Genomic DNA, 11,580 nt, shown 5'->3' on the forward strand with positions numbered 1-11,580 from the left:
ACTGTGACATTGCTACTCCAACGGAATTTCCATTTTTCAAACATGCTGAAACGGATTTTAAGATTTTCTGAAAAGGAAAAGGCAATTTTTTTACACAGAAATCACTTTCCCTAGATGCTACTTATTATTTATAATCACGTATTAAATTTTAGTATTTGTGAAATAATAATTTTTATCTATAAATTGTTCTTCAAGACGGCATCGCTAGTCGGAAGTACGTCATCACGAAGCGGTTCAAGGGTCAAGTCTATTGTCTTTGCTTTGTTGACAAACGGATCGAGGGATCCACGGGAGATCGGGTCTGGTAAGAAACATCTCATTTTTACCATTTATAGTGAAATAATTTTTATCCCTTTATACGCATTAGGCGCCTGAAGGTTCATAAATAAAATTGGACAATACAAACCGATTTCACCCTCTAACTATGGATTTCCTTGGGAAATCCATCTTTGTGTACATGTGTCTCTTATATGGATGGGGATTCAAGACTCCATGATGAATATGTCAAAATATTTAAAAAAAACATCATCATGGAGTCCTCAAGACTAGACTAGATCTAGCTAGCAGGCCTGGCCCATTTAGTCATTGGACCTTAACCCTTCTGTACTGTAAACGCTCTTATTTTCGCGAATTAATTTTTCACGCTTGGCGGCTTCAAAAAATATTCGCAAGTTCTTGAATTTGCGCTGCACTCTCCATAATCCAAAGTCACTTCCTTCTTCCCCATCTGTAAATGGTTTTAATTAACATTTCAGCGACGAAATTGTATATTCTGATCATAATTCTAGCTCTAAAGCGGCGTAATTCAGCATTGTTTTGATCCAATCATGAGCTTTTGTGACATTTAGCGCAACATTTCTTTGCAGGGTGGACTCGGGGAAGGCAAAACGGAGGCACTGCTGGCCTGGTATGGACGGCCGAGCACCTATAATATAAAGGACCAGGGGGATTACGGCTATTCAAAGTGCATGGGTTCAATCAACAAACCTGGGTGATCGACCCAACGTCTTCTTAAAAACTAAACAGATCTTAACACTCACCAATCTCGCACAGCAAAAGCAATTTATATTTCAACCAAATTCCAAAATCATAATTTAAATACTGATCTGCGACTATTGAAAAAATTATCTCAATGCTTTGGAACAAATTCTCGCAATGGCGTGCATGTCTTTTTATTTGTGATCGATTTTGGAGCTCAAGCTTACTTGCTTAAATGTCGCCCTCTATACAAGATCTAACAAGTTATAGGGCCTAGGTCAAAATCAAATTGTGCAATCTCTTTGCCAAAACGATACACACAATTGAACCGCGGTTCAAAACTTGCATTAAAATAGATTAGATGCTCATAAATTCGTGCTCGCCGATCTTCATCTTGCCGCAAAAATTTCCACTTTTAGTTTTACAGTAGTTGTAAAGAACTGCAGAAGCTACCACTTCCATGACTGCACTGCTACTGGGCCTGGCTTGCAATGTTGCGCTCCCTTCTAACTCTGTCTCTGCACTCACTCACGTCACTCTCACTCAACTCAGCTCATGCACTGCACTGCATGCATTGGCCAGAATATGCACAACAAATGTCAACGCCTACGGAATGGGAATGCACATTTGCCCAGCACTAACGTTACACCTTCTCCTTCACACATATCCTAGCACACAACCAAATTGCGAACTATTTAGATGTAGAATCGAATTCTATAGATTTCCAATGAAAATAGAACGCTCACCGAAAAATAAAGAACTTAACAACCAAACATCAAGTATATAAACCGGTATTCGTCCGTTGGTTCGAAGTATTTTTCTCGCAACGCATATTGTTGCTGTATTTCCGACTCACATATATTTGCTACACGTTGAAAAATTACCCAGAATCCCTTTCGATACTTGTCTGCAATATCATGCGCAGAAAACTTGTGCGCAGTTTCTAAGTCTCTTCGTCGTCTGCAGCAGCAACTACTCGGAAATCAACAGTAATTTGGGCTGTTTCTTATTGCATTTTTATTGATCTATAGAATGATATTGTATTAATACCATTATTTTTCAGTATTACTTAAGCTGTCTCATTATTCAAAGCACTATCAGGTATCGTCTAAACGTGTATATTACCGATAATTTGCGTGTTCTTGTATTTTGAAGTGACCGGTTATTACTGCTAAATTTGAGGACGTTTATTTACCTTGGACATGAATGCCGATTTTTAGCCAGCCACGGGCACGGCGGCGCGGCCGCGGTATTGATAAGATATGCATGTGCACCCGCTATGGCCTTAGACCAAAAGCTTCGGTCTCTGTTATGTTGGTTGTTCAGCTGAACTCCGTTGGCTTCACTAAAAAGCTTCGGTCTCTGTTATGTTGGTTGTTCAGCTGAACTCCGTTGGCTTCACTACCCAGGGGGGCCACTTCCATTCACGAGTGGATACCATGCGCGACCATGGGGTCTCAAAAAGCACCCTAAACACGTAATTTCCATAATCTGAAAATGCACCCCTTAACAAGTATTGGCGTGTGAAACCCTACCCTTAACAAGTATTGGAAACAAAACGAGATCATGGCAAATATTCCCTGAAATGAACCCCTAAACAAGTACAGGAATGTTTTATTGTTACGGGTCCTTCGGTCGTCAGCTTTACCTCATTTGGTTTAGTACGACCCCACCTTCTACACCTCGCGCAAATCGGACTCTAAACACGAAGTGTTGGGGCCAAAAGGACATCCTTTATAAAACATTTTAATTTTGTTTTATCATCCCCGCAAATTCGACCCTAAACACGTAATTGTCCTAGCGAAATAGATACCCTTTTTTCATTATTATTGCGTTTTTGACACCCTTATCACGTTACGTACGTAACGTGCCCTATCGTGAAAAAGACATCCTTTTTACGTGTTTTTTTGGTCGCGCATGGTATCCACTCGTCAATGTAAGTGGCCCCCCCGGGCTTCACTAACCAAATACAGAGACCGAAGTTCTAGCGCGATCTGTACAGGGGACTCAATGGCCATATGTTTATGTACTTAAGATCGGATAAAACGGGGAAGTGAATTTGCGCGACAGCCGAGGTAAGTCACTGTTTTTGTTCCTTTTAACTTGATTTTTCTCAGTTTTTTGGCAATTGATGCCAAGAGGGAATATTAATTTGCATTTTGGTCGCGTGAATTTTCAAAATTTTTACTCATTAAAGACAAAAATTGAAGAGCCCCGACGGGGGGATTTTGCATTGCAAGTCCCCTAATGGTGGCTGCACGCTAGCGAGCCGTCTGTGTATGAGGAGAAAAAAAAAAAAAAAAAAATGTTAAAAAACTCCTCGAAACAGACGGCTGCCAGCTGTCTACTATGGCCTATGCCTAGTATTATGCACTGAAATGATACATGCAATGCATAGCCATAGATCTGACTAGTAACTAGGCCTTTATCATGTGAAGCATGCCTAAAAATTAACTGTGTGTGTGGGCTGGATTTATAAAAATAGCTTTATCGCCAAAATGGTGACATTATTAGCCTAACTAACTTAAATCAACAATAGATGCTTGGAATGGGCTGAAAATTTCAGAATAAATGTTTGTAGTCTATTCCAAACTATAAATTTGTAAGATAAGTGATGTTATTTTTAAACAAACAAAAATTTTCACAAAGAATCAGCCACTTTTTTTAGAAAAAAAAGTGTCGGTTAAATTCAAAACACTTTTTTAAAGATTAAAAAAAATGTTGGATAATACTGGATTATAATTCAAGATATTTAGGTCTACCCCACCAAACTAAAAGCGTAACACAGTTTTTTTTTCAAAATGCATTTTAAAGCATGTTTTTTTTATTATTACAGTACCAACTCAACTCTGATACCTGTTATCGTGTGTTTCCTTTATTTATTTTTTTTAGATCTAGATCTAGACATCTAACGTTAGGCATAATGGCCTTCAACAAATTCATGCACCCTCGCAACCGCTATAGGGACAACAAACCAAACTTTGATGAATTAGCAAAGAAATATCCAGAGTTTGCACGTCATGTGATCAGGAACCAAACAGGCAAGGCGACCCTTGACTTCCATGATTCTGAGTCGCTGAGGTCACTAACCTGCACGCTCCTGAAGGAAGACTTTGGACTAGAGGTTGAGCTACCTCTTGATCGTCTCATCCCGACCCTGTCACTACGGCTCAACTACATTCACTGGATAGAGGATCTCTTAGCATCGACTGGCCACAGCAAAGGGACGGTGTGGGGCATTGACATTGGTGAGAATCTTCTCAAACTTTTATTTCGCTATGAATAATCAGGTGATAGTCATCTCACCCACATTTTCGCTTGCCATTCCAAAGACTCACTGGCGATCACTTATTTACTGTAACCGCATCTAAAGAATAGAAGAACATCCCCTCTTTCGTCAAATCAATGAACTTTACAGATCACTCGAAGAAAGTCCTAAAAACATTTCCTGATTTCCTGTATTTTCTTTATTTCTTCTTTATAATTAAAATTTGGTTGCCCTTTGCTTTGTAAATGCTGTTATATAATGCAGTATGGATAAAATTACTACTACTACTAAAATGCTACTTGCTAGTTATTATGGAGTGATGTACAATGTTATAAAAGAAATTCGACAAACAACTTATGATCTCCAGGAGCAATTGCAAGCCATTTAAATTTAAGTTGATCACAATTTGGCCACTGGCTAAAACAAACCCATTTGATATAGGTCTTATACAAAATGGTTGATCCACCTGTACCTGACTGTCTGATGCTGTTAAATTTTATTGCTTGAATTTATCTGCCCACAATGTTACATCGTTGTGTTATGTACAGACACTTTGTTCTGTATGGTTATGAATTGGTCTGATGCAGTTGTACAGCGTAAAAACAATTATTATCAAAGCTTGCATCTTAGATTAGATTGACCAATGCTTCTGCATTTTCTTCTGTAAAATGAATTTATTTTAATCAGTTCACACTCTGAATTTACAACGTGAAGAAAACAATAAAATCACTTCAAAAATGGAAAATTGGCAACTTTTGAAATTCTGCCATTATCACTCATTTTTCCTTGTGTTATATCTCTATTTCTTTCTTTAAAAAGTATAGTGAAAGAAAAATGTTGCCAATTTGAAGAGTAGAAGTAGATTAATCCTAACGTAATGAAAGCTGTATACCTCTACAGAATGCCTGATATCATTGTTTTTTTTTTAATATTCCAGGTTGTGGTGCATCGTGTATATATCCATTACTTGGTGCTCAGTTGAACGGATGGAACTTCATTGCATCAGAGGTAGATGCCTTGGCTATTCATTATTCTAAGGAGAACATCACAAGTAATGGACTTCAGGATAAAATAACAGGTAATAATAGATCATTCATTTATCCTCTGATTGTCTGTTTTTTTTTTAAGGAGATCCAACTACCTAATCAAGTCTTTACTATGAGTGGAAAGGTGTCATATGTTACTCCCCCTGAGATAAAATTGCCCATTGAACATTTTCATAGAAAGCATCTCCCTTGATGGAAACAAGTTCCCTCAGTGTCTCCCTAGAGATCACCTTACCCAAAGGGCAACAAATTTATATTTGAACACAAATTCCAAATTGCCTTGGAAGTTTTCCAAGAACCATGGCTCCCCTCCCCACCCCAATTCATCATTGGACAACATTTAAAACATACCACAGTGTTTTCATCATATAAAAGATTATAGAAATGTGACTTGTCTACCATGTGTTAGTATGGTTTCTTGGTTGCCCTGAAGATAGTCACATGTTGGATGGGAGGGGTTTCGATGTTCATTTAAGCAGATAAAACATCCTCATTGTTTCTGGGGTTTCCTTAAGATACCTGTATCAATCAGTACATATGATTATGAAGATTTTTTGACTTTGTAATGTTGTCTGACATTACTTAAATCAGTGAAGTATTGCTTGAAAAGCTCTTGAAAATGCGGTCTTATGCTGACAAGCAACTATGTATGTAAGTCCTGAATCCAAACTGTAATTACAGGTGATATTTTTAACCTGATTTTTTATCATTAAGTCTGTCAAAATGTAGTCATAGCTGATTGTCAAGATGCCACAATGTCAACTTGACTATTTCTTTTGCTTCTACAGTTGTGGAGACATGTGAAGGCAGTATGTTTGAAGATGTATTGAACAGCGCCCCCTCCAGACAGCATCTCTACCACTTCACGATGTGCAACCCACCCTTCTTTGGCAATTCTCTGGAAGCGCAAGGAATTATGACATCTCGCAGCATGAGTCGACCTGAGCCCAAGTCAGTGAGCACTGCTGCCGAACTGGAGATGATCTCGGAAGGAGGGGAGGTAGAATTTGTCCGTAGGATGATCGAAGAGAGTCTTCGTCTTAGGCATCAAGTTGTGTAAGTCACCAAGTGTGCTTTCAAATTAGAGTAAAAGGATGTGTATTAAGACTATCCCAGGAGACAAGAAAAACAATCTAATGAGCATGTCGTCTGTATGGATACATGTTGAGAATTTGAAAAATTAGTAAAGGGAAATAATATCTGTGGTCTTTATAGACAGATGGTTCTTGTTTACAGGTTTGACTGAACATGCAATTGATGCAACTGATCTAGATCTATGTCTGTCATCATTGTTGGTCATGACTGTTGATCTTGTATTTTTTTGCATTGTGCAGCAGTGTATCAGCACATCATAAAATAAAATGATACATGGTGAAAAGGGCAACTTGAGTATATTTTTTTCTAATATCCAATGTGGGACTTTTGTTATTTTTCATCATTCATATACTTATATAAATAGTTGTATTTCAAACATTACATTTTCACTTTATCTGCTGAATTCAACATGTTTTTGAGATTTTCAAAATTCCTTCATGATCTCTCAATCCATATATAGCTAATAACCCTTTATACATTATGAATTTTAAAGGGAAAACTTAGTTCCATCAAAACATACTCAATTATTTCAGTTAGTTACAGTTAATATTTCACAGAATACATTAGTTTGAATGGGTATGAAATAATAATGATATATGATGTCTCTTGTTTCTTTTTCATTAGGTGGTACACATCGATGCTGGGGAAAAAATCCAGCCTGGCTCTTGTCAGAGAGGAGCTTAGAAAACACAAGGTGAGATTGTTTCTATGATATACACATTTTGATTAATTGGTAAGCAATCCTTCAATGGGCCATTTCATAAAGATGTTAGTGATGCCATACATGTTTTTACTCCAGACTAAAGTCTTTAAGTGCTAAAGAGGCACTTTGAATAAGAGAAGGGGATAGAAGGAGGAAGAGGAGGATGAATAGGTAGATAGGCCTATACTAGGAAAAGAATCAGAAACATAAATTAGACCAGTGGGAGGAGAAAGAGGAGTAGTAGAATAAGGGGGAGGGGAAGAGATGGACTCAAAGGAGGAGGATGGGAAGCCAATGTCCATTCCATTCTTATGTTGAAATAGAGCTGATTCCGAAGTTCATTTATCAGCTCCTGTTTGCCTTGTTACAAAGATTAATAATTAAACTTGAAAATTAAATACTTTCCTGAGCAAAAGGACATATAAATGATTTTCAATTTTCATTCCCTCCTACAGGTCCAGAATGTGACACATACTGAGTTTTGCCAGGGTAGAACAATGCGCTGGGGTATTGCATGGACATTCAAGGAGGATATTCAATCACCGGTAAGACAAGTCAATTTGACAAAACCATACTTTCATATATACAAGTTTATCTTTTTTATTAAGTAATATTTGGCCAGGAAGAACCATGTTTATTTCATTTGAATATTCCATTTATCTCATACGTATTTTAGACATTGAATGTGTAGATTACAGAAGTATTTAGGGTTTTCACTTTGTTATTTCCTTAATAAAAGGAATTAGATATTTATGATTTTATTATATTGCTTAATTGGCATGGCTATACAACTTTACATATTTTAAAATTTGAGAAAGACAGACATATTTTCATCATTTAAAAAAATAATTTGGTGATCAAAAGTATGAAAAAGTGCAAAATAAATAAGTAGATAAAATGGATATTGGACAATCTGAAAAGTTAGACCAAGTTATTGATAGACCCTCCCCTTTACTTGTTCTCTCTGAAAGAACCTTTGGGGGCTTGGGGCATCATAAAACGTAGGGTGATTTCTATCCAATTTATATCAAAATATTATTTTCTTGAAAGCTATTCTTTAATTGAAGCCGATGAACATTTCAATTTTACGCATGAGCTGACTCTAAAGCACATATTTCTTTAAAAGAAATGATAACATACAATTCTTGTTGTACCCTATAGCTTCCAGCATGCAAGATGCGGAAAGCTGTCGAGAAGAATACCCCTTTCACTGTCCCAGTCCCAGATACTTACATCCAGCAGGTGTTGGAGCCTGGATTGAGTGGAGGGTTGCAGAACAAGATCCAGGCTGTGGTCAAGGCTGTACATACCATGATGCAGAAATTAGAGGTATGGTGTTCGTAGTGTACAAATTTAAATGAAATATGTGTATTCCCTGTGTGTTCACAGTGTGTTTACAGTGTGTTTAGTGTATTCACAGTTTGTTCACAGTTTGTTCACAGTGTATTCACAGTATGTTCACAGTGTGTTCATAGGGTGTTCACAGTGTGTTCAGTGTATTCACACTGTGTTCACACTGTGTTCATAGGGTGTTCACAGTGTGTTCAGTGTATTCACAGTTTGTTCACATTGTATTCACAGTGTGTTCATAGGGTGTTCACAGTGTGTTCATAGTGTATTCACAGTGTGTTCATATTGTGTTCACAGTTTTGAACACAATAGGAAATCATCTTCACACTGACCAAATGCTCACATTCTAATATTGTGAATCTCATATTCACATCGTCCACTATGTGACCACACTGAACATTCACGCTGAGGTGTCCACATTGTGAAATTATCTTTAGATTTGAGCATTTTAACATTGTGAATCACATCTTTACATAGACCACTGTGTGATGTGAACACACTGTGTCCATACTGTGTGACACTGACCTTTCTAGCAGGTTTGCCTTTTGTCTCTCATTTAGTATAATTTGTTAGCCCAAGAAAGACAGGATGCTAGGAGTGTGAAATACTGTTTATATTAACACTGTTTGTACATTAACTCCTTAAAAAATGGAAATCTTGAGTTTGGCCGATAATTTCGCCATCTCTCAGTTCAAATCAATATATGCTTGATATATTTAAAAAGATTATTCACTTTCCTTTGGAATGACACCCTACTCCTAATATATGTATTTGGAGATTTAGCTAATCTTTTGACGGTATAAATTACACACCAATTATTAGGGAGAAATGATCAATCAATGTCATATTTCCAAACATTTTTATTATAGGGGTTCTCGAAGAATTGTCATGTAGATGAGAATAGTCTTCTATTGAAGGTTTTATGTCTGCTTTTTTTTTTTTATAGATGTCTGTAAATAAGAAGCCCTCATCAAAATGGTGTGCCAAGTTTGTTTTGACTGCCTTGAGGAACACATGGTCGCATCAACGCAGGAAACGACGCAGAGAGAAACTTGATCAGTTGAAATCAACAGTCTCTCATACGCTAGCTAGAAGGCCTTCACAGGAAGAATCATCAACAGCATTGTCACAATCAAAATCAGTAGTCCCCTCATCTTCCAGGATCATGGTAGGAGAGAAAGCAAGACTTTGTCATGATGGACCAGACCTTCCCTTATCAACATCATCTAAAGCTGATGAAGGTTTCCAGGATGGTGAGGAAGGTACAAGGAAAAGGTCCATTTTCCCAGGTACGGACCAACCACGTCCTTCGCCTCCAAGAACAATAATCACTGCTGCTTCTGAGGATGGCATGGTATTAAAGAAGGCCAGGCTGGATCTTTCTTGTTCCCCAGGAGATCTAGGCATACCAACTTGTTTTATGAAACTCCAAACTCCTGTAGCAATTACCAACATCTCAAAGGCATCATGTAAGAGGAGTATAGAATCCATAGATTCATCGTCACCTGAGGACACCATTGCTATGGAAGGTCATGATTGTGCGAAAGGATGTAATAAAGGTGCCATCGGAGTTTCTGCGTCATCTCCAGGAAAGAATACAGACCTAGGGCCCAACATTGCCATTGAAAGGCTTGGATGTGTCAGTAAATCTCCATCATCTCAAGGAAAGATGATAGACCATGACCCCAATACTGCATCAAGGGACCCTACAAAAGCAAGGGAAATGATGGCAGATGGGTCCAGAGTCAAAGACCTGTCATCATCATCATCGGATGAAGCGGAAGATTGCTATCCACTGGACATAAACCTTGATATTAAACTCTGTGATAGAAGGACCATTGTGTTTGTTGCAAGTGTAACAGACTCTTCTAAAAGGAATCTTCTTCACCAAGTTGTCCAGTACATCAAGAATCAAATGAAGTAAAGCATTTCTATTTCTTGTCAAAGACTCAAAATAAGGGTTTTGTTGGAGATTGATATTTGTTTTCTATAAGAATGTTGTTTTATTCTGTGTTACCTCATACGAGATGTTGATATATATAGTACATCAAGTGAAATCAAACATAACAATGAAGATGGAAACGTGATCAAATATAAAATATTTCACCACAATAAGAAAGAAAAATTCATTGGAATTGTAAAGTTTGGGTTTGTCATGAAAACAATAAATAATATTCATCTTGGCTACATGCAATGAGTGAGTTGATAATGTAATGGGCAATGGCAAATCTAGGGAGCAAGAAGGACACTTGCGATAGGTAGCACATTAAGTGGGTGCAATAAAGGCGAAATTTAGAATTAAAAATAAATACATGTATAAGGAAAACAAAAGGATAAAAAGATGAAAATATAGGTAATAGTTTACTATGATTATTAAACAAGGAAAGTACTTGCATGGAAATATTTTCATTTAAATTTGAAAGGAAAACCCCCAACTCTTTATCAAAGAGAAAAATAGGATTTCATCTCTAGAGTAAATGAATGGTGCACCTACAATGTAGATGTAAATGTAAGGTTTGAAATTTGTGAAATGTTAGATCACAAGTTTGAAAACTCATGAATTAGTTTTTGAGAAATTTTTTTTTTCAAACCTTGACTAAACCATGGCTCATTTTTTTATTTCTTTCATAATTTTAGCCAACTTTGCATTTACTTTATATTTCATAGTTTGTCATCATTATCATAAATTATAGCAGTGTAGTGCGCAAGACCACTTCAGTAATTACGGTAGTTCAAATATTTTCTGAGTTTCTAGCGATGATCTCTTCCACTGATTCAACTTATACTTGCTTTGTCCATCAATAGAAGTCACAGATTGACAAACTTTTTTGTAAGGTAGTACAAGGTAGTACATGTACAGCATGTTTGAGTATTGAGTAGAATGTTTAACCAATGAAAGTGATCTATAATCAAATGCAGGTTACTTTTACTGTCATTGTCAAGATCAGACACAATGTTTTATGGTACATTGTGTATGCGCTGCATTTATGTATGAATATTTCAAATATCAGTTATCAGTCTATTGTAAAAAACAATCTCTCTTTTTTTTTTAAATGTTCATTGTGCATGTACTTCTGATTTTAGTTTAATTTATTATCTGAACTGATTTATTTATATCAATTATGGGCTATCAAATTTAT

At 36.8% G+C, this 11,580-nt stretch overlaps 2 protein-coding genes across 5 annotated transcripts in view; one reads left to right on the forward strand and one right to left on the reverse strand.

Annotated features, from left to right (window-relative positions):
* The window catches only part of LOC129254681 (lissencephaly-1 homolog), a 36,344-nt gene extending 34,468 nt beyond the window's left edge, over positions 1-1,876 (reverse strand). The window contains exon 1 of one of the 2 annotated variants that reach the window (XM_064111420.1): positions 1,725-1,876. The gene's annotated coding sequence lies outside the window, so the exon portion shown is untranslated. The remainder of the gene's footprint in view (positions 1-1,724) is intronic. The other variant, XM_064111417.1, reaches the window with a different exon arrangement.
* LOC129254680 (RNA N6-adenosine-methyltransferase mettl16-like) lies at positions 1,222-11,016 on the forward strand. Of its 3 annotated transcripts, none has more exons than XM_054893186.2 (8): positions 1,222-1,967; positions 3,871-4,226; positions 5,184-5,324; positions 6,081-6,348; positions 7,012-7,081; positions 7,546-7,635; positions 8,252-8,419; positions 9,387-11,016. In XM_054893186.2, the coding sequence occupies exons 2-8, from the start codon at positions 3,902-3,904 to the stop codon at positions 10,362-10,364; spliced, it is 2,040 nt and encodes a 679-aa protein (XP_054749161.2). In that variant the 5' UTR covers positions 1,222-1,967; positions 3,871-3,901; the 3' UTR covers positions 10,365-11,016. The 3 variants fall into 3 exon arrangements, with proteins under 3 accessions (XP_054749161.2, XP_063967476.1, XP_063967466.1); XM_064111406.1 differs by having other exon boundaries at positions 1,917-2,079; XM_064111396.1 differs by having other exon boundaries at positions 1,953-2,018.
* Positions 11,017-11,580: the final 564 nt, after the last annotated feature.

The sequence above is a fragment of the Lytechinus pictus genome, chromosome 2 (genome assembly GCF_037042905.1).
Source record: "Lytechinus pictus isolate F3 Inbred chromosome 2, Lp3.0, whole genome shotgun sequence".
NCBI lineage: Eukaryota > Metazoa > Echinodermata > Echinoidea > Temnopleuroida > Toxopneustidae > Lytechinus > Lytechinus pictus.